General features: G+C 43.7%; 1 protein-coding gene across 1 annotated transcript in view; it reads left to right on the top strand.

Annotated features, from left to right (window-relative positions):
* Positions 1 to 13,187, top strand: part of LOC120929117 (fibrinogen-like protein 1) — a 36,892-nt gene extending 23,705 nt beyond the window's left edge. Inside the window, exons 6-8 of the mRNA XM_040340345.1 lie at positions 1,986 to 2,074; positions 6,356 to 6,546; positions 12,175 to 13,187. Coding sequence (XP_040196279.1) covers positions 1,986 to 2,074; positions 6,356 to 6,546; positions 12,175 to 12,355 — 461 coding nt within the window. The 3' untranslated portion in view covers positions 12,356 to 13,187. The remainder of the gene's footprint in view (positions 1 to 1,985; positions 2,075 to 6,355; positions 6,547 to 12,174) is intronic.
* The last annotated feature ends 11,020 nt before the right edge of the window (positions 13,188 to 24,207 follow it).

The following is a 24,207-nucleotide window of genomic DNA, read 5'->3' as shown; positions in this document are numbered from 1 at the left end:
GAGTCTCCCTATAAAAGGGATGACACGATCGATGCAGCCGCCACAGTGAAGCACGGGGAAGCCGTGTTTACATACGACTCTCCCCGTTCTTCAGCTCCGGGGAGCGATCGCGAGGGGGCGGCTAGAAACAAATAGTAGCCGCGCCCTCGTCCCGGATCGCTCCCCGCGGGTTTCCGACTGCCGCATGTACCGGGGGGGTCCCAATCGAACCCCCGACCCGCGAAAAGGCATGGACGTACATGTACGCCCATATGCCTGTACGTGCCATTCTGTGGACGTACATATACATGCGGCGGTCGTTAACCGGATAAGCTGTAAAAAAGGCTAAAAAAAGTGGCTGTAAAAACGTCCATGGAAATTAAGCCTAACATTCTAAAAAAGCCAGTAACTTTGCATTGAGTTTTTCAACGTTTTTCAGTGTTTTTGCAATAGCGTTTTTTAGGGTTGTTAGAGTGTTTTTACAGCTGAAAAACTCCTCACAGAACCCAATTTTTTATTTATGTTTTACAGCCAAAAACGCTGCAGCCAAAAACAGTTGATAACAGCCTATATGTGCATTTACACATAGGATAACATGCTGGAGAGTTTATTGACTGTAGAAAAAAACGTCTAAAGCCCCATACACACTATCAGTTTTCTTGCTGGTTTTCTCTTCAGGTTTACCAAAACCATGTAGTACAAGGACCTGCCTGATTGCATTCAAATTGAAACGCTTAAGGTTTGACCTCATATTAGATGGTTTTGGTAAACCTGAAGAGAAAACCATCAGGAAAACTGATAGTGTGTATGGGGCTTAAGGCCTCTTTCACACAGACTGTCAGATTTTTAGGCAGACTTGAACGGGGGCTCCATAGAGGTCTATGGAGCCACGGAAGTCAGCGGTGACATGCCTGCTGACATCTGACCCGCTCCGATCCGCCAAAGTGTGCCGACGGAAAACCCTATTTTCCATCCGTCTGTGGACTGGATCGGATGACAACAGACTCTACGGTCCGTCGTCATCCAATCCCCCATAGGGGAGAGCAGCGCTCTGACAGGTCGGTCCCTGCACAGTGTGCAAAGACAGACCTGTCATCTGCCTGCTCAGCGGAGATCGACTTAGCGATCCCCGCTGAGCAAAGCGGAGCCCACACACGGACACGGACCGCGTGAAAGGGTCCTAAAGCCAAAAAGAGCAGCTGTAAAAACATTCCTGAGGCCTAAAATGTGAAAGATTAAACCTGATTGGTTGCTGGTTGCTGTAAGTTTTGGCATCTAAAGCTCTAGAGAAGTGGTAAAATCAATCAATAAATTGCTCATGCGATTCAGGGATCACTGCAGCTGTGCTAAAACGAAAAGGTCTACAGAGATGTAAAAAATTCAGCATGGTCTATGCTTCTGTTCTGAGTAGGACTGCATCTTCTCGCCACATAACTCACTAATGTGCAACCTCCCCCTCATGCTCAATTATAAGAGTGTAAAGACTGTAGTGGGTTCATAGAGAGGGATGCTTAGAACCAGGGAGCATATTAACCTGCATTTCCCCAACCTCAGATTCAGTCTATTTGGAAAAACAGTATACTGGCTCTATAGGGACTTGTGTTATAGAGCAGAGAGGTGCAGGTGTGCATGTCTTGTGAGTCTACCTGAATAAATATAGTTTGTCTGATGAAAATACTTTTGCTTTACAGATAACCTGTACTGAATGAAGTATGTAGGGTGACAATGCTGACATTTCCTTTTGAAAATGTTAGTTGCCTGGCTGTTAAGCTAATCCAGCAGATTCAGTACTTCTTTAACACTGCCCTGGGACCAGGATGCAGATTCAGAGCTCAGACTTCACTTGCTGCATGCTTGTTCCAATCAGCAGCTCAGAAAGTCTGGAAAGCCAGTGAGAGCCAGGCAACTAGCATTTTTAGAAGAAGGTCTGCTGTGTGAGCCTTCATACTTTTCTTAGCACAGGTTTCCCATAATCAGTAAGCCTATTTGGCTGTGTTCCTGTGCAGGGGAGATGACCCTACAGATTGATCTCATGGACTGGCAGGGGAAAACCAGGCACGCCATCTATGACAGCTTCAGAATTACAAATGAAGAGGTAAGGCATGACATTGGGCAAGTGTGGTGATAAAGGAGTGGATTTACCTAATATAATTGGGGGTTATTTACAAAGGGAAATCCACTGTGCACTACTAGTGCACTTGGAAGTGCAGTCGCTGTAGATCTGAGGGGGACATGCAAGGAAAATAAAAAACAACATTTTAGCTTGCACATGATTGGATGATAAAATCAGCAGAGCTTCCCCTCATTTCAGATCTACCGTGTTTCCCCGAAAATAAGCCCGGGTCTTATATTAATTTTGGCAACAAAAGACACAGTAGGGCTTATTTTCGGGGTAGGTCTTACCATGTAATGTGCTGTCTTCTCTCCCCCTTCCCCTCCCTGCCTGTCAGGAATCCCCAGTGTAAATGGAATTAAAATGTTTTTAAAATCCTATAATCCACTCTATTACAGTAGTATATAATGTATAATGTGTGTGTTTCTGTAATATAATTGTGCCAAATACCTTTGTTCAGCGCTTCTGTGACCTGCTCTCTTCCCCGCAATTATATTACAGAAACGCACACATTGTACATTATATACTACTATAATAGTATGGATTATAGGATGTTACAAACATTTTAAACTAGGGCTTATTTTCGGGGTAGGGCTTATATTGCAGCCCTCCTTGAAAATAACGCTAGGTCTTATTTTCGGGGTAGGTCTTATTTTCAGGGAGACACGGTACCCCTCAGATTTACAGTGACTGCACTTCCAAGTGCACTTTAACCACTTAAGGGCCGCCTGTATATTTACCAGGCAGAATGGCACGGACAGGCATAGGTACGTACAGGTACGTCCCCTTTAAGATGCCGCCAGCAGCATGCTCGCAACCCTGCCGCCTTCTCCTTGAGTCTGACCGTGGGTCCCGCGAACTCGATCGCCGCGGGGATACCCGCGATCATCTCACGAAAAGATAGAGCGGGGAGACGCTGATGTAAACAAGCATCTCCCCACTCTGCCTAGTGACAATGACAGTGATCACTGCTTCCTGTAATCGGAAGCAGTGATCACTGTCTTGTCACACACCGCCCATCCCCCCTACAGTTAGAAGCACTCATCAGGGCACACTTAACCCCTACAGCGCCACCTAGTGGTCAACCCCTTCACTACCAGTGTTGTTTTCACAGTAATCAGTGCATTTGTATAGCACCGATCTCTGTAAAAATTACAATGGTCCCAAAAATGTGTCAAAAGTGTCCGATGTGTCCGCCGTAATGTCACAGTCACAATAAAAAAAACCTGATCGCCGCCATTACTAGTAAAAAAAAAATATTAATAAAAATGCCATAAAACGACAGCGCAATTGTCAGTTAAAGCGACGCAGTGCCGAATCGCAAAAAGTGGCCTGGTCTTTGACCAGCAAAATAATCTGGGGCTGAAGTGGTTAAGTGCAGTTTCAAGTGCACTTTGCACTTGTAGTTTGCACTTGTAGTCAGTGGCGGTGCGTCCATTAAGAGCGCAGGAGCGCCGCCCCCTCTCTCCTGCATTGCATGAATCTACGGTATCTATCTATGGTCGCCGATGCCACCCCCTATTCAGGTGTCCGGCCCCTTGTCGGGCACCGGGAATCTGAAATACAGCGGCGGGGGTGTTTTTGGAAGCGCCTGATTAGAGCCGTGGGCTCTAATAGGCTTCCAAAATGGTAAACTGCGGGCGCAATGCTGTGTTCACTGTTTACTTAGTGTTGTGTTAGGGACACGATTAAATCGCTTTCCTAAAACTGACCCGCCTCTCAGCCAATCAGGTGCTCGGGTCTGGTTACCTGTCACCTGATTAACTGAAGCGACAGGTGCTGTGATTGGAAGCCTATCAGGCCTATCAGGTGTCCAATCATAGCAGAGGACGGGAGAAGACATTGAGGACAGCGCTGTGACAGGTAAGTGCAGGGTAAGTGCAGGGGACAGGTAAGTGCAGGGGATGCACACTGGGGCAGCATTTGATGGGGCACAGTAGCGGCAATTGATGGGGCACAGTAGTTGCAATTAATGGGGCACAGTGGCGCCAATTGATGGGCACAGTAGTTGGGTTTGATGGCACAGTGGTGGCAATTTATGGGTACAGTGGCAGCGTTTGATGGCACAGTGGTGGCAATTCATGGGTACAGTGGCAGCGTTTGATGGCACAATTTTCCCCAGGACTTAGTGAATGAGGGGAAGCTCTGCTAAATTTCATCATCCAATCATGTGCAAGCGAAACAAACTTTTCTATTTTAGGTGCATGTGATTGGGTATTCTTTGCAGAGTGAAATTTTGGAAACTTTTACTATGGTTTAACCTGTTATGAACTGGCCCACGCAGATATACTGTGGTGGCAGGGCAGCCCTCCTACACAAAATCACGTACCTGTGCGTGATTTCATGCGCTGGTCTGGGCGATCCAATCACAGTGGGAGCCAATCAGCTGGTCCGGCGGACGCGATGTCCGCTGGGACACGCTGATCGTTCTCAGGAGAGGCAGAATGGTTGTCTGCCTACGTTAACAAGGCAGTCCGCCATTCTGTGATATGGGAAGATGGAGAGCTTGTGTTCCTGCTAAGCAGAAACACGGATCTCTGTCTTCCCCGAGTCAAAGCACCTCCCCCACAGTTAGAAAGCACTCCCTAGGAGCATATTTAACCCTTTGATCGCCCTGTTAACCCCTTCCCTGCCCGTGTCAGTACAGTAACAGAGCATTTTTTTTTAGCACTGATCACTGTATTAGTGTCACTGGTCCCCAAAAAGTGTCACTTAGTGTCAGATTTGTCCACTGCAATGTCGCAGTCCCGCTAAAAAATCTATGATCACCACCATTACTAGCAAAAAATAAAATAAAAAATTCAATAAACCTAACTTTTGCGTAAAACCAATCAATATACGCTTATTAGGATTTTGTTTACCAAAAATATGTAGCAGAATACAAATTTGTGTAAATTGATGAAGAAATTCGATTTTTTTTTACATTCTTTTTATTGGATATGTTTTATAGCATAAAGTAAAGTAAAGTGTTGTTGTTTTTTTCACAATTGTCAGTCTTTTTTTGTTTCTAGAACAAACAAAAAAACGCAGAGGTGACCAAATACCACAAAAAAAAAGCTCTATTTGTGAGAAAAAAAAGACATCAATTTTATTTGGGTACAACGTACGTGCAATTGTCAGTTAACCACTTAAGGACCACCTCCTGCACATATACGTCGGCAGAATGGCACGGCTGGGCACAAGCACGTACAGGTACTTCCTCTTTAAGTGCCCAGCCGTGGGTCACGGGCGCGCGCCCCGGTCCAAAGCTCCGTGATCGTGACCACGGGACCCGATCGCCGATGGAGTCCCGCGATCGGTCCCCGGAGCTGAAGAACGGGGAGAGCTGTGTGTAAACACAGCTTCCCCGTTCTTCACTGTGGCGCCGTCATTGATGGTGTGATCCCTTTTATAGGGAAACACAATCAATGACGTCACACCTACAGCAACACCCCCTACAGTTAGAAACACAAATGATGTCACACTTAACCCCTTTAGCGCCCCCTTGTGGTTAACTCCCAAACTGCAATTGTCATTTTCACAGTAAACAATGCATTTTTAATGCATTTTTTGCTGTGAAAATGACAATGGTCCCAAAAATGTGTCAAAATTGTCCGAAGTGTCCGACATAATGTCGCAGTCACGAAAAAAAAACGCTGATCGGCGCCATAAGTAGTAAAAAAATTATAAAAATGCAATCAAAACTATCCCCTATTTTGTAAACGTTATACACTTTGTGCAAACCAATCGATAAACGCTTATTGCGATTTTTTTTACCAAAAATAGGTAGAATACGTATCGGCCTAAACTGAGGAAACATTTTTTTTTATAGATATTTTTGGGGGATATTTATTATAGCAAAAAGTTAAAAATATTGCATTTTTTTCAAAATTGTCGCTCTATTTTTGTTTATGGCGCAAAAAATAAAAACCGCAGAGGTGATCAAATACCACCAAAAGAAAGCTCTATTTGTGGGAAAAAAAGGACGCCAATTTTGTTTGGGAGCCACGTCGCACGGTCGCGCAATTGTCAGTTAAAGCGACGCAGTGCCGAATCGCAAAAACTGGCCAGGTCCTTTAGCTGCCTAAAGCTCCGGGTGTTAAGTGGTTAAAGTATCACAGTACCCTATTGCAAAAAACGGCCTGATCATGAAGGGGGGCGGGTAAACCTTTTGGGGCTGAAGTGGTTAAAGAAAAATTCCTCGAACAGTCTATTTGCCTTTGGTAAATCAACCCCAGTGTGCATATGGTTGATTTTATTGCTATTTTAATCTCCTCTCTGCAGGATAATTACAAGCTCTGGTTGGGATATTATTCTGGGAATGCAGGGGATGCCCTAGCCGGTGGGAATAATTTTGATCACCAATGGTCTGCCTCACTCAGAGGAATGCCCTTCAGCACTCCAGACAAGGATAATGACCGCTTCATCAAAGGCAGCTGTGCCAAAGAAAACAAATGTGGCTGGTGGTTCAACAGGTCAGTAAACAGTTTGCCTAACGGGGACCTATGGGCATAGCAATGTGGAAGCTGTCATTACTGATTTACTTTTTTTAAAAGTCTCCAAAGCTGTCTTCTTCATTCAGGCTTCACTGACCTATAACAAGTATGCAGGGTGGAGTTCAAACTTTTTGGAATGTCATTCTCCTGCTTCAGGTTACCTTACATTGCAAGTTGAGCAGTTTGTTTTTCTATAGCTACAGCCACATAATGTAACTGTAATGAATTGTTCCCCACATCTAGCAGGCTGATGGTTCCTGTAGAAATCTTCTCTCCAGTGATGCCCGGTCCTCTTCACAGCACATAAATTGTGGCACTGCATGGGGTTAAAAAGTCCTGACATGCTCCCACTCTTTTTTGTCCTCTTCTCCAGAATCACACCTGCGAATTTCAGCTCTCTTATCTCTGCAGAGAGATAAGAGAAGTGTTCAGCAGATTAGCAATGTTTTAGATGCGAACTTGGAGACCTGGGAGAAGTTACGGGTGAGGCCTCGTACACACGACAGAGTTTCTCGGCAGAATTCGGCGAGAAACTCTGTCGTCTGTACACTTTTGGCCCGATGGAGCCGCCGAGGAACTCGTCGAGAAAATAGAGAACATGTTCTCTATTTTCTCATTGTTCTATGGGAGAAGGCGGCCCGCCGAGCTCCTCGGCGGCTTCATCCCTGAACTCGACGAGGAACTCGATGTGTTTGGCATGTCGAGTTCCTCTGTCGTGTGTACGGGGCCTGAGAGGAGAGTGGGGGAGAAGTGTATTGAGCTGAATGAGAGAAATTCCTGAAGAGAACTGAACACATTTGCGATTCAGCTGCGTACCCATAGAAGATAATGGGCTTGAATTCGCACCTGAGCCGCACCGCAATGCCTAAAAGATGCACACGGTTTTACTGCAATGCGCAGTGCGAATGCATCGCACAAATGTGAACCAGCCTCATTGAAAACAATGTATTTAGAAATGTTCTGCGAATTAGATGCGGTTTAAGCCGCACTCAATTCGCATAGGTGTGAACCTGGCCTCAGAGAATGTAACATGTTCTCTGAATGGGGAGAGGAAGATTAATAAAATGTTACATTCTCTGAAAACAATGCAAGGACCTTTATCAACAGAATAGAGGAGAAAAAGCGGGCCCTTTAGGAACTTCTTTTATGTACTCCTATGTTGGACCGGAAGCAATCTATCCTCACAGTACCGAGGAATAAAGCAGGTAAGTATAACCTCCATAGTCCATAGCAGGGCAGCCATCACAAATTTTGGGGCCCCTTACACAGCTTTAGGCAGGGCCCCCCTGGAGCAGAGTACCGGGGGGGGGGGGGGGTACTGATGGGAAAAAAACAAGTGTAATCTCTTCTCTCCTGATGCAAGATAATAAGCGGAGACCATCGGGCCCCTTGCAGGTGTAATGCAAAATAACATTTTAAATAAAAAAAATAAAAAAACGGGAGGGGGGCCGGCCGGGCCTGTAAGGGGCCCTGGGGACCATTGGACCCCTTACAGGTGTAATGCATAAAAAAAAAAGAAAAAAAAAGGGAGGAGGGCCAGCCGGGCCTGTATGGGGCCCTGGGGACCATCAGGCCCCTTACAGGTGAAAAAAAAATGGGAGGGGGGCCAGCCGGGCCCCTGGGGACCATCGGGCCCCGTACAGGTGCAATGCCTGTACCCCTGATGGAGGCTCTGGTCCATAGATGTTAATGAATTGCTCCCCGCATCCAACAGGCTGATAGTTCCTACAGAAATTCTCCAGTGATGCCCGTTCCTCTTCACGCCACATAAATTGCGGCACTGTGTGGGGTTAATAGGTGCCCCGCCCCTTTTTTAGCTTCTCCTCCATTGACAAAGGTTCACAGAATGTAACATGTTCTCTGAATGGGGAGAGGAGGATGAATGACAGGCTCCTCTCCCCCATTCATAGAATATTTGACATTCTCTGAAAACAATGCAAGGACCTTTGTCAACAGAGGAGGGGACAAACAAGACATCCTCTGGGCCCTTCTTTAGTGTACCTCTGTGTTAGACTGGAAGCAATTAACCTTTGTGGCCCCAGAAGTTCAGCTCTTTGAAGAGTTCATTATAGGTTAGCGGATTTTTAGGGTGCCTAAAGAAGACACGTCAAAGGGGCTGTAAAGGTTTCTTTTTTATTTTCTAAATAGGCACTTTAAGGCTCCATTCACATCTCCGCGACAAGCAACGCCGCGTACGCGGCGTATTTTGCCGCGGATAGTGTATCTTTTATTTTTTTTTAAAAATTCTTCCCATTGCTGTCAATGGGCGAACGCCAATGTCGCCTGAAAAAAAGGGTCCGGGACTTTTTTTCAGGCGACAGGCGTACGGCGTCTATGAGATGTGAACCATCTCCATAGACAGCAATGGGAATTTCCCCCTCTAGCGGCACAAGCGTCCGGCGTCGGGCGTTTTGTCGCCTAGATGTGAATGGAGACTAAGTTAGTGCATTGTTGGTTCACTTACCTTTTCCTTCCATTTCCCTTCTAAATGTTTTTTTTCTGTGTCTGAATTTCTCACTTCCTGTTTCTCCTCAGTAAGCTTGCCCCCATCATCCGAGCTGTTCTGTCTGGGGGTTAGTCAGCCAGAACAGTTTACTGAGGAGAAACAGGAAGTGAGAAATTCAGACAAAGAAAAAAAAGCATTTAGAAGGGAAATCGAAGGAAAAGGTAAGTGAACCAACAATGCACTAGCTTAAAGTGCCTATTTAGAAAATAAAAAACAAACCTTTACAACCCCTTTAAATATAAAAATCAAATCAAATTTTATTTAATACAAGGAATAAATGACTTTTCTTAATTGCAACGAGAAATACACACATAGCATTACATCATAAAAACAAATCTGTATTCTTATATCTCCATTTGGGTGAGAACTTTGTATTGGCAGTGTAATATCATTATGTCCTGCTTGGACTGCTGCCCATATATCAATGGTCACTCAGATAGTTCTTGCTTGTCTCAGCTTTTACGCGTTTCACAAACTACATAATTTGTTTCCTTGGGAGGTTGGACGAGAGAATTCAGGGTCTATTTAGCTCACGATCCAAAGCTCCTAAAGGTGGCACAGGTGGTGCCAGAGGCCACTGTGGTGGAACAACTTAAAAGTTTAAATGGAACAACTACAATTCCATGATCGAGGAAAAAAAGCAGATAAGTATATCCTTTACAGCAGTGGTCATCAACTCCTGTCCTCAGGGCCCACTGACAGGCCAGGTTTGCAAGATAACTGAAATATATCACAGTGATTGCAGTATTCTAGTCTGCATCTCCCCAAGGTAATGCATAAAACCTGGCCTGTTAGTGGGTCCTGAGGACAGGGTTGATGACCACTACTTTACAGTTCTTATATTACACGATGATATGGAGGTATCTGCTGGTCCCAAAACATTAAACATGTATACCTTTTACAGATGATCATTGGGCTTAGTGACCACTGATAGTTCTCTATATAGTTTGCCCCATCCAGGGATAAATGGCCATATACCCCCAGTCCACAGAGTCGACTTTTTTATATTTAACATGTCATCCTTGGGCACTGTAAATGAACTGTTTCCGATATAATTGGAACGTGGTGCCCTAGCTTATACCAAATACAATCCGCTCAGATAGCTCTGTGAAGAGGACTGGGCATCACTGGAGAGAAGGTTTCTAGAGGAACCATCAGCCTGCCGGACATGGGACATACAGTACTTCATTAAAGGTAAGTTAAGTGATTGCAACTGTAGCAAAATAAATAAACATTAGCTTTGCATGGAAACTGTGATACTTCCTGTAGTACCTTATAAACTAATTACTCTTCAGTAAGGCACACCACACAGTTAAATGTGCTCAAAGCTTTTAACCTGTTCAGGACCGCCCCTCGTAAATGTACTGTGGCAGGGCGGCCATTTAGCGCGAAATCACATACCTGTACTTCACATACCTGTACTTCACCTTTTTTCACTTTCACCTCATTTTCGGGTCTGGGGCGTGCATTCGCACCGCCGGCGTTCCACTCCTGCTCCAATTGGACACAGCGGGAGCCAATCAGCGGGTCCAGCAGACCTGATGTTCGCCAGCACCCAGCGATCGTGCCCCAGAGAGGCAGAATGGCAGTCTGCCCATGTAAACAAGGCAGATCACGGTTCTGTGAGAGGGGAAGATGGAGATCCTGTGTTTCTGCTAAGAAGCAAAACAGATCTCTGTCTTCCCCCAGTCAAAGCACCCCCCCCCCACACACACACACACACACTTTCATCGCCCCTGATGGTAACTCCTTCCAGTGTCATTAGTATAGTGACAGTGCAAATTATTTAGCATTGATCACTGTATTGGTGTCGAAGGTCCCCAAAGAAGTGTCAAAAGTGTTTCTTAGAGTCCGATTTGACCACCGCATAGTCACAGTCCGGCTATAAGTCTCAGATTGCCGCCATTACTAGTAAAAAAATTCCATAAAAATGTCCCATAGTTTGTAGACGCTACAACTTTTGCGCAAACCAATCAGTATATGCTTATTTTTTTTTTTACCAAAAATATGTAGCAGAATACAAATTGGCCTAAATTGATGAAGAAATTCGATTTTTTACATGTTTTTATTGCATACGTTTTATAGCAAAAAGTAAAAAATATATATATATTTTTTAAATTGTCGGTCTTTTTTTGCTTATAGCGCAAAAAATAAAAACTGCAAAGGTGATCAATTACCACCAAAAGAAAGCTCTATTTGTGGGAAAAAAAGGACATCAATTTTATTTGGGTACAATGCCGCACGACCGCGCAATTGTCAGTTAAACTAACGCAGTGCCGTATCACAAAAAATGGCCTGGTCATGAAGGGGGGGGGGGGAACCTTCTGGAGCTGAAGTGGTTAATGGGACCCCAAACCTGAGCATTCAATAATTAAAATGTTTCACTTTACTCCCAGTTGTTGATTCTTCCAAACACTGTCTGAACAATATACTGTACCTTTTTATTAGGAATGACTTCTTTCACTTATAATCAGATTTTACCACTAGGGGGAGCATAGACTTTCTGTTCCACATTCTTAGGTGCCATCGCATCTGATTAGGAATAGGTCCTTGCTATAATTTCTATTTATTTCCAACATACACTGTTCTGCAATAGTACATTAAGTCTATGTCAACAATGAACAGAGGTGCATATTGCACTTAAAATGAGGAACCATGAGAGACTGCGTTTGCGCTTTCCCCTGAAAAAAATTAAAATAAAAAAATGAGGAACCGTAGGGAATCATGTGAAAATTTGCAACCTGCGTTATTTTTTATTTACAAATAATTTACAAATCCACTAATCCTTTGTGCATTTTATCACTAACCACTGCAATAAACCTTCACCTATAGACCACATTTCCAACAAAACATGGCCGTTCTCTTCTTTCAATGCGTGTCCCGGTTTTGTCGTACAACGCTGCAGCAATAAGAATGGCAAATTGTTAACGTGTTCATACAGGTCTGTGATCTGCCTGTAAATCAGGTTCTGTTCACTAACACACAGCCAGTAATATATAAGATTATAGAGGTGCCAATCTGAACTTTATAGTGTATCGTAAAATACATGCAGAAATACCTATAACTATTTGTCTCATAAATAACATTATTTATATTTGCAGGTGCCATGTGGCCAATTTAAATGGCGTGTATTATAAAAAAGGAAACTATACTGGAACATATGACAACGGCATTGTATGGTCCACCTGGCATGGCTTATGGTATTCTTTAAAGTTTACAGCTATGAAGATAAGGACTCCATCGTTCCTCAATGCTGGGAGTGGGGATGGACTTAATGGTTAAGAACTTGGTCTTCTGGATGGCATTAACCTATGAATGAGGCCAGAGCAAGGAGACAGAAATTACCGACAAATAAGAGGAATAACTTTAAATACTTTGACCCCAAAATAAATCCATACCGGCTTGGATCGTCAGCTTACATGGAACTTTGCAAACTTTATTTGGTAGAGTTCTTAAATCCTAAAGCTGAAACTTAGTTATTTTTTTTATCAGCACTGGGTACAGTACTTCCATAAATAATTAGTGTCCTGTATGCTGGTGGCTGCTCTGTTCCTTAGGCACCATTCACACCAGATGTTATTCTGTGTGCCCAATCACACCACTATGTTGCGGTGGTGTGCAGGCACAGTACGCTGAAAAAAGAAGAGCGCATGCACTATTTTTTTTCAGCTCACTGCAGCGCCAATTGAACTTTATGAAATGTCTGTGTGACATTTCATAAAGTTTCTATGTGCAGTGCCAGGTAGAAACCATTTTGCTGAAAACAGATCAGTTCAAGATGAATTCTGAGTGGTTGATGTGAATTACTGAACGTAAGAATTAGCGCATTTGGATTAAGAACTTTGTAATGAATAAGGTCATACATGTTTTATATCAAACTGGCCAAACAGACAGATGTTTAGTCAACATATAATCAGCAACGTTATTTTATTTAGATTCATATTAGCCCAGCTATATATTCATTTTTGTACAGTACATTAGGGTTAGTGGCATAGGTGCGCACAGCCTATTGCGTTAGGGTGTGTACCCCAAAGCAATAGGGCAATGGACAGTGTCGGAAGAGCAGTGGACAATGTCAAAAGGGCAGAGACTGGTGTCAGTTTATTTTTTATTTTATTTTTATTATTACTTCTTTACAATTTTATTATTTTTTACAATATATTCATTTTTTTTTACAATATTATTTAAAAAAAATTTTTAGGAGACCCATAGGGGCCTAGGTGAAATATCAGGGGGCAGATCCACATAGATCTGCACCCGCGCAGCGTATCTGAGATACGCTACGCCGCCGTAACTTACCTGGCTTTGGTTTGAATCCAGAAAGAATTTGCGCCGTAAGTTACGGCGGCGTAGTGTATCTCTCGCGGTGTAACGGCGCGGAATTCAAATGCGGCGAGTAGGGGGCGTGTTTAATTTAAATGAAGCACGTCCCCGCGCTGAACGAACTGCACATGCGCCGTCCCTAAATTTCCCGCCGTGCATTGCGCTAAATGACGTCGCAAGGACGTCATTGGTTTTGACGTGAACGTAAATGGCGTCCAGCCCCATTCACAGACGACTTGCGCAAACGAAATAAAATTTTTAAAATTCAACGTGGGAACGACGGCCATACTTAACATTGCGTACGCCACCAGATAGCAGCTTTAACTATACGCCGAAAAAAGACGAACGGAAACGATGTAAAAGAATGCGACGGCCGGTCGTACGTTCGTGGGTCGTCGGAAATAGATAATTTGCATACTCGACGCGGAATACGACGGGAACGCCACCCAGCGGACGCCGAAGAATTGCATCTAAGATCCGAAGGCGTACGAAGACGTACGCCTGTCGGATCTAACCCAGATGCCGTCGTATCTTGTTTTGAGGATTCAAAACAAAGATACGACGCGGGAAATTTGAAATTACGCCAGCGTATCAGTAGATACGCCGGCATACTTTCTTTGTGGATCTGCCCCCAGGGGTCTAAACAGACCCCTGATGTCTCACATTTGAGACCGAAAAAGGGACTGAGGACAGAGATTCCCCAGTTCCATTCTCTGCAGCCAAGTAGCAGGGGGAATCTGCCCAGCACAGGGTCATTAGGGTGTGCCCTTGCACACCCTGTGCACACGCCTTTAGTTAGTGGGTCCTCAGTGCTCCTATGTCCCACAACTTTGGCTATAGTGGTACCAATACAACAGAATATTTAATACAGTATATACTGTATGTAGCTTATACAACGTATATAAAAAAAACTCCAAATATACCCAGGCTAAGAGAGGACTGTTTTCTTTCGGATCCAACAAAGGCGCAATGAAATAAACAAGACGCCAATAACAGTATAATTATGATGACTCAAACATGTACTGTAACTGATGACTAATAAAAATTTAATGCAGAGGATTTGGAGGATTTCTAAACGTTCCCCTACTTTATTCAAGAAAAGTTCTGATTTGGTAATCTTCTCTTACACAGCACTTTTGGAAAGATTCATCTTTAATTTGAACAACTGAAAATAAATACAATTACATTTATTAAAATGTTAAAAAGTTGCTAAATATTAATAATTCAAATACTAATTACACATGAATGTACATATTTATAGAATCTTTGAAGGCCAGGTAAAACTGGCAATCAAAACACTGCTATGGCTGCGTGTCACTCCAGGGAGGTATTCATTAAAAGACCAAGTTACCTTAGAAAAGATGAATTAATTCTATTAAAAAGATGGCTACAAGTTTAACAAACTAAACCAAAGTAATACTGTATATTAAAAATAATTTTCTTCATCATCCATTGCGGGACAAAGGAATTGTTAGGCTGTTGGTATACACTCAGTGGTGACTGGTGCTCAATATCTTTTTTTTAGGGGGGGGGGCAGCAAACCAATGCCAACCTCCCTCTACAGGAGGCGGACGTGAATTCGGCTATTCCCCCCGTGTGGGAGATGGGCAGGAAACGCAGCGATCCCCCCCCCCCAAAGGCCTCCTTACCTTAGGAAGGAGGCAGATCGGGCAGACATGGATCCAGGCTGCAGCTCCACCCTCCAAAGGCCGTTGCTTCCTCCAGGCTGAACAGGAAGTGGGTCCTGGCTGAGACCCCATTGGCCGGGAGTCTCAAGACTCCCTGGCCAATGGTGTCTCAGGAACTGCTTCCTGATGGCCAAGAGGAGAATCAGGAAGACAATAGCAATATTAATTCACTATTGTCAAACAAGTGGCTGGGCTTGGGGCGCAGTGCTCTGCACCCCGAGCCTGCCCTTTTTTTTAAGCCAATTAGAGCCTAAGGCTCTAATTATGTGCTTCAAATTTTTTTTTAAATCCATGTGTCCGGTGCCCTGCATGTAGATTAGGGGGCCAGATGCATGGATGAGGGAGGGGGGGCGCCCATGCATGGAAGTGCCGCCATGGTTATAATGCCACATGGAAGGGGACCACTGGTTATAATGCCGCTTTTAGGGGGCAGTCTAACCCACAGTATAAGGAGTCTCAAAATTCCTGTGTACCTCAATGAACTCCAATAAAAGTATTTTACAGTAAATACAAAAATCCAATTTATGTATCGTTCTTTAAGAGACAAAGTAATTTTTGGACTGTGAGGTTATATAGCCCTGTATAGGAGGCAGAATATGCTGATGTCTGAGGCCCCGTACACACGGCCGAGAAACTCGACGAGCAAAACACATAGTTTTGCTCGTCGAGTTTCTTGTGAAGCCGCCGAGGATCTCGGCGAGCCAAATTTCCTCATTGAGTAACGAGGAAATAGAGAACAGGTTTCCTCGGCCAAAAGTGTACACACGGCCGGGTTTCTCGGCAGAATACAGCTCCGACCGAGTTTCTGGCTGAATTCTGCCCAGAAACTCGGTCGTGTGTACGGGGCCTAAGAGTTCCAAGAATTGCTGTATTGCTCAATGGACTCCAAGAAAAGGATTTTCCAATACGTACAAAAACTGTGTTATTGCAATTATGAAGTGCTTGCACCTAGAGGAGCCTGTACATACCTGCAACCGTGCCAACTAAGCCATGCCGCTACAGCTGAAACCCAAGCTATTCTGATGCACAAAGCTCTGACATTTCCTTGTGTCCCCAGCCCACAAACATATTCCCATTGGCTAATCACTATAATGGGCTGCCTTCATGGGTAATGGGAATGTGCAGATGGCTGGAAGAGATGGGTGAGCTCCAACACTACCAGGAAGGGCTGAAGCTTTGACCATCGGAATGACCATAGTTACAAGTTAATAGAGGCTGCTGTATGCATATTCAGGAACCTTTAGGTGAGTGCACTTCAAGATTGCCAGCATTTTTTTTTTACCACAACATTGCTTTAATTAGGCCCTCGCAGTATACATTTTTTGGACTCTGTGGGGCAGATTCATCAAGAGATACGACGGCGGATCTCCTGATCCGCCGTCGTATCTGTGAGAGCCGACGGTCGGATCTGTGAGATCCCACGGTCGGAGCTATGCGACTGATTCATAAGAATCAGTTCCGCATAGATCTCCCTTAGATCCGACTGGTGTAAGTGACTTACACCAGTCGAATCTTAGGCTGTAATCTCCCGCCGGCCGCTAGGTGTCGTCGCTTTTTTTTTACACGTCGCATATGCAAATGAGGAGAACCGCCGATTCACGTCCGTACGCCCGCCCGACGCTCTTTTTTAACGTCGTTTGCGTTGGGCTTTTTCCGGCGGATAGCTACCCCTGCTAATATGAGGGGTAGCTAATGTTAAGTATGGCCGACGTTCCCGCGCCGAGTTTTAAATTTGTTACGTCGTTTGTGTAAGTACGTCGGGAATACGGATGGCCGTAAGTAACCTAGCCGCCGAAAACAATGACGTCCTAGTGACGTCATTTGGAGCATGCGCACTGGGCTTTTTCGCCGGCGGCGCATGCGCAGTTAAATCGGCGCGGGAACGCGCCTGATTTAAATTGTACACTCCCCCTAGCCGCGGAATTTGCATTCCGCCGGGGGGAGTTAGAATCCGACGGTGCAATTTGCGAGGTAAGTGCTTTATGAATCATGCACTAGCCTCGCTAAATCGCACCGGCGGATCGTAAAACAGGTAGATCTGGCGGATCTAAAGATCCGCTGATCTACATGAATCTGGCCCAGTAAGTTTAAAGGTGAATGGACAGATTGTACAATCAGATTCTAATGTGTATGGCCAGTTTAAAGCGGAACTTTACCCATAACAATTTAATAACAAAACTACATACATTCCACATTAAAAATGATGCTACCAAAATTAGAGTGTGCTGTAAATTGCCTCTAGCATTGATTTTGCTTCTTCTTGCTATAGGCTGCCATTGTGTTAAAGCCCAGAGTAGTCACTTCTTTACTGAAAACTCTCCTTCTTTCCTTTATTGGTATATATGTTGCATTAGGTTGAGGCTCATGTGCAAGAATCTATTGCATGCGCAATGCATGTAAGGAACACATGCTGACACACGTTATAACATGTTATACAGTGTGTATGTGATCCAGCTGCAGACACATGTACAGTGGGGGAAATAATTATTTGATCCTCTGCAGATTTTGTAAGTTTGCCCACTTACAAAGAAATGAAGGGTCTACAATTGTTATCATAATGCCCCGTACACACGGTTGTAATTTCCAACAAGAAAAGTCCGATGTGAGCTTTTGGTCGGAAATTCCGACCGTGTGTAGGCTTCATTGAGCTTTTCCTATCGGAATTTCCGGAAACAAAAATTTGAGAGCTGGTTCTCAAATTTTCCACCGGAAAAAATTCCAATCGGTAATTCCGATCGTCTGTAGCAATTCCAACGCGCAAAATTCTGAGAACGTTTGTGTGACCGTGTGTATGCAAGCCAAGCTTGAGCGGAATTCTCTATCATTTAAAATACACTTATGCCGCATACACACAATGGGATTTTCCTGTCGGAAAAACCTTGGATTGTTTTTCCAATGGAAAATCTGATCGTGTGTACGTGGCATAAGTGTATTTTAAATGATAGAGACAGACTATCAACCAAAAATCCAGAAAAAACACATGATACAAATGTTATAAATGGAGTTGCAGCTCAGTGATTAAAATAAGTATTTGATCCCCTACCAACCAACAATAATTTTTGCTCCCACAAACTGGCTACAGTATGTGCTCATGTGGTACACAAGTTAGTCTTGTCAATTTAAGAAGGTGTTCCTAATGACAACTCGTTATGTGTATAAAAGACACCTGTCCACAGAATCTCTTTCTTCCATTCAAACCCACCATCATGGGCAAGACCAAAGAGCTGTCAGAAGGATGTCAGGAACAAGATTGTAGACCTGCACAAGGTTGGAATGAGCTACAAGACCATCAGAAAGAAACTTGACGAGAAGGAGACAACTATTGAAGCGAGCAGTCACAAATGGAAGAAATACAAAATAACCAATCGTCCTCGGTCTATAGCTCCATGCAAGATTTTGCCTCGTGGGTCAAGGATGATCATGAGAAAAGTGAGGGATCAGCCAAGAACTACACACAAGGATCTTGTGAATGATCTCAAGGCAGTTGGGATCACAGTCACCAAACAAGCCATTGGTAACACAATACGCTGTCATAGATTGAACTCCTGCAGCACCGGAAAGGTCCCCCTCCTCAAGAAGGCACATGTACAGGCCCATCTGAAGTTTGACAATGAACATCTAAATCAGGTGTGCCCAACCAGTGGCCTGTGGAGCCCTCTAATGTGGCCCACGACCTCCTGCTCTGGGATGGAAGAAAATAGAATACAATACTGTTATTAAAGGTACGTTTTTATTACTAAAATCACAGTGTGTGTATCTATGGGTATATCTGTTCTGCAGGGGTTACTGGGCTGCTTTCAAACTGATCCACAGGTACAGAGAAGTGCACCTGGGGGTTACCTGCACTGAGCCATAGACTTCTATTACCTGCGAGTTTGGTGTGCGGGGAGTAGAGTGGGCTCTATAGAGCCAAGTGGGCTACCATCCACCCACTCCACTCATTGTGGCCCGCGGTTACCAAGTCGCTTAACCTCCCTGGCGGTATGATTCTGTCTGGAATTACGTACCAAAAGCGGTACAATTATTTTGCAAGGAAATTTGGCGTTTTATACTGTTGGCCTGTAATTTTTAGAAATAACTCACTTAAATCTGACCAAGCAAGAGTCTTGTAGGCATCCCGGGTATGATTTTTTTTTTAAAACAAAATTATAAATTATAATATAATAAATAATTATAAATAATTATAACAAATAATAATATAATTATAATAAAAATTATTCAATAATGTAATCAACTCAAAATCACTGAAATGTGCTCAGTTGCAGAATTGTCGCTGTCATTATTTTTTTTTTTTTATGACGAATTTCCCCACAAATCGCTATCGCACAATTCTGCAAGTGATTATAATTTATTATCGCTGTTTTCTAGCTGATCTAAAACCATTTTTGACATAAAGGGACACTTTTGGACAATCTACAGTTTTTAGGCAGAAAGAACATTTTTTATTATATAAAAGAACATGTAGGGCACTGGGCAGACCACTAGGGACAAGGAGGGTGTGTATTTTTTACATACAGTACTGTAATCTAGAAGATTACAGTATACTGTATGTAAAGTGTTTGTTTACTTTTTTGAATTTGGCGCCGTTCTCCGCTCCCGTGCGTCGTAACGTCGCAGGGAACGGAGATCGGCGGCACACGGGGAGACTGTGAATCGAGCGAGGAGGTCCCGCTCGCTCACACAGCGGGTGGCATCGCTGGATCCAGGGACAAGGTGAGTAACTTGCCTGTGGATCCAGCGAGAAGGTAAGCCGCTGCACGCCGCTGCACACTCTGCACATCCACCCCGAGCGTGACTCGGGGTTACCGATCCTAACATGAAAAACCAACCCCGAGTCACGCTCGGGTTTACCGCCAGGGAGGTTAAGTGGCCCTTGCTCTTCAAAAGGTTGGGCACCCACGATCTAAATGATTCAGAGAAGGATTTTGAAATTGAGTTTTTTGGCATTAATATGACTTACCATGTTTGGAGGAAGAAAAATGCTGACTATGACCCTAAAAACACCATCCCTACAGTCAAGCATGGAGGTGGAAACATTATGCTTTGGGGCTGTTTCTCTGCTAAAGATACAGGCCAACTTTGCCACATAGAGGGGCCCGTATTGTAAGATCTTGGATGAGAATCTTCTTCCCTCAGCCAAAACATTAAAGATGGGTCGTGGATGAGTCTTCCAGCACGATAGTGACTCAAAACATACAGTTAAGGCAACAAAGGAGTGGCTCAAGAAGCAGCACATTAAGGTCCTGGAATGACCTAGCCAGTCTTCAGAGCTTAATCCTATAGAAAATTTATAACACGAGCTGAAACTTCGAGTTGGCAAGCGACAGCTAAGAAACCTTAAAGTGGAGGTTCACCCTTTAAAAAAATTTCTGACATCACACGGAGTCGAGCCATCCTACCGACAGAATGCCGGTGTTTTTTTTTTTCTCAGCACATACCTCGTTATCACGATTTCACCTCACGGCAATCCCGCGGGAGTGGGCGTTCCCAAGCACTGCCTGTGATTGACAGGCTTCCGAACGGCGCATACTGCGCGTCACAGGTTGCCGACAGAACCCGAACGTCGGTGCGCAGGCGCCATATAGAGTTATATAGTGATATAGTCATATAGTGATGTGTTTTAGTGCGTTTATGATGTATTTTGACGTGTTTCGGTACAGTTCTGTGCAGAAAATATGTAGCATCTTCTATTTTTTCTGCACTGGAACGCACTAGAACTGACTGCGCTGGTGAAAACGATGCCATTGGAACCCATATAATCTACTGTCCATGCGTTTCTGATGCAGAAAAAAAATAAACATTTGACTGCACTTAAGATACAGTAAATTGCTGGAAAAGGTAATAGGGCCGTCATTTATGTCTATTATAGACTTCATCTATAAACAAGATGGCTCTTCTCAGCCTCAATTTCTATACAGAGGGCATTTCCTGACAATATGTAGGAAGTTACACCTTGGTCATACCAACTAATACACAACTATCAGGTAGATCTGAATTCCCAGGCCTACTAGATGATGTTTTAGCATTGTGATGCTGTCCCAGAGATATTTAAGGGACAAGAGATTGTAGAAAGTCTGAAAATGATATAGGCACAGCACGCAAACTACAGGGCCTTAGACTGTGGAAAATCATTGAAGATGGCAGTGAAAATAGTGTAAAATGACATTAGAATTGGTGTTTAACTTGTAATGCTTAAAGGGTCACTAAAGGAAAAAAATTTTTTTGCTGAAATGACTGTTTACAGGGCATAGAGACATAATAGTTAACTGATTCCTTTTAAAAATGATTAAAAATAGATAAAAAAACAATCATATAATGTGCCTGCAGTGTAGTTTCGTTTTTGCTGTTGTTTGCTGGTTCTCTGATGTACAGAGAGCCACTAGAGGGCAGTCAGCCAATAGAGAGCAGTGATACTTTGTCTAAAACTCCTCAGCACCAATCCAGTTTTGTTTTACTCACACCTCCTTGATTAGTGACCACCGTGAGAAATCTCCCAGTACTGTGGTTATCAGGAAACAGGCAACCAGGAAGTGTCCAGAACAGAGAGGATTTACAGCAACATGAAAGCAAAAACGAACAATGAGGACATGAAACCAGGACTGCAGCAAGGTAAAGGAAGCTATTTAGCTAAAAAAAAAAATTCCTTTAGTGACCCTTTAACTTGTAATATCAACGGCCACCACCAGATGGCGCCAGCTCACATCTGGTGGTAATAACTTGTAATACCAACGGCTCACCACCAGATGGCGCCAGCTATAAAAAATAAAACCATTTATAACTGGTCCGCGGGCCGCAAATGGCCCGCGGGCCGGTACTTTGAGACCACTGTCCTAGGACTTAGTCTAGGACTTGGTAGTGATCAGGGTGCTCAGTCACATCCTCCATGTTTCTTCTGTAAACCAAGGGGGATGTAAAGTTTACAGTAGAGTATGCATTTTTAGGTTGTTGACTGGTGGGGAAGAACATGCTAGTACAATATCAATGGAGCCGCCCTCTGAGCTATTGCAATCCTTATAAATGCTATAGGGTGGGTTAAGAGGTAGAGCCATTGGTTGATCATCTGTGCCCGATGCAACACTTTTAAACAATACGGGTTGGGCTAAGAGGAGGACATTGAAGTAGACCAGGTATAGTACTTCTGGGTTGCCTATTAGACTAGTGATCTTAAACTGAGTGTACTTAAGCTGAATAGGTAAAGGGAGAGTGAAATACAATAAGAATGAAGGGATGTTTAAATAAGAAGGAATATAAAGAACAGAAATTTAGAAGTTTACGTTAAAGCTTTATGGATCAGTAAAGGGCTATAGAATAGACCAAGATGAAAACATGTAAAAGCAAAAAGGTACAGGTAATGAAAAAAAAGGTAGAAGGTGCAAGCAAGAGATAGTAAAAAAAGAAAGAACCGTTCATGACACTGAATAAGAGGCATGTATATGTGCCTGCCCAAGCTTCTTCCAAACACACACACTACTAGACACTTTGGGCCAGATTCACATACAGCGGGCGCAAGTTTACGTAACCGGTTTACGTTACACCGCCGCAATTTTTCCGATTTAGTGCCCGATCCACAAAGCACTTACCTGGAAATTTGCGGTGGTGTATCGTAAACAGGTCCGGCGCAAGGCAGTCCAATTCAAATGGGGCGGGTACCATTTAAATTAGGCGCGCTCCCGCGCCGGACGTACTGCGCATGCTCCCGTCGCAAATTTCCCGACGTGCTTTGCGCGAAATTAAGACGTGCCAACGTTTTGTGAATCGCGACGTGAAAAAGATTTACGCCGGGAAAAATAAAAGATTTAAAAAAAATTCAAAAGCAACGCGGGAAAGACAGGCATACTTTAACATGGTGGAGTACTTTTACACCATGTTAAAGGTGCCCTATCTTTGCGACGGAAATCTAACACTCGCGACGACGTAACGACGGGAAAAAGCTTTGTGGATCGCTGTAACTCCTAATTTGCATACCCGACGCTGGTTTATGACGCAAACTCCCCCCAGCGGCGCCCGCGGTACTGCATCCTAAGATCCGACAGTGTAAAACTATTACACCTGTCAGATCTTTGGGATATCTATGCGTAACTGATTCTATGAATCAGTCGCATAGATAGCAACAGGGATACGACGCCGTATCAGGAGAAACGCCGTCGTATCCCTTTTGTGAATCTGGCCCTTTGATCTCAAGCCTTGGTGAAACTATAAGTTTCAGCCCCCTTTGCCTGCTTTAACAGGGCACAAAGGTTGTAAAAGTATAAATTTGCATTTAAAAATGTGGCAAATGTCCCCCCTAGTTATTGAAATTACTAAAAGTGGACAAACTTACTCCAGCTTTGGCATTTATGCTTTCCAGTGATATGGTAGGATCAATGGTCCAAGATCATACTATAGCTTAAATATTCTTTCACGGTCATGTGCATGCCGTGTCATGACTACCGATAAGCAAAAGCTTGGAACTTACTAAGGTGATAATACCTTGCCCCCATCAAGTTTTAATAAAGAAATAAAAAAAAAAAACATTATTATAAGTGTTACTAAACCCAGAACCCTGCATTCACTATATCTGGTCTCCCACAGTACACAGAACATAGAAATGCAATTATTTTAGAAAATATAAACTGCTAAATACCCTTTCTCAACAGTAGTATAAAGCAGTATTGTGACTTCTATCAGTGTCTGGTTAAAGCTTGAAGGAGGGGTTTTCATTCTCCTCGGACTGTCCTACGGGGCTGTATGACCCCGACCCTCTGTCTGGACAATGCTGTTTGGAACTGTGCTGATCACATGCACTCTCCCAAAAAAAAAAAAAAAAACTCTCTAGCAAAAAACACAAAACTGAGCATGTGCAGAGTGCCCCCAAGGCTCTGTTCTATCAGCAGATGGATTGGAGACATAAAAAGAAGGGGAGGATCAGAGAAGACAGCCTTTTTACACAATGCAGGGAAACCCCTTAGGTTTCACAGTGAGTATAACAATGATGCTTTACTGCATATACAGACTGTTTTTACTGTTGTGGGTTTAGGAACACTATAACTGGAAAACGGAAAAACTGGAAAACGAAAAAAAAATACACATCATCGTGGTACCAAGACCTTTCACTCTTATATCCAGACATTTTCAGGCTTCTAT

Source organism: Rana temporaria, chromosome 2 (genome assembly GCF_905171775.1).
Source record: "Rana temporaria chromosome 2, aRanTem1.1, whole genome shotgun sequence".
In the NCBI taxonomy this organism is placed as follows: Eukaryota; Metazoa; Chordata; class Amphibia; order Anura; family Ranidae; genus Rana; species Rana temporaria.
The sequence above is the reverse complement of the archived record's forward strand: the minus strand, read 5'-3'. Positions and strand labels throughout refer to the sequence as shown.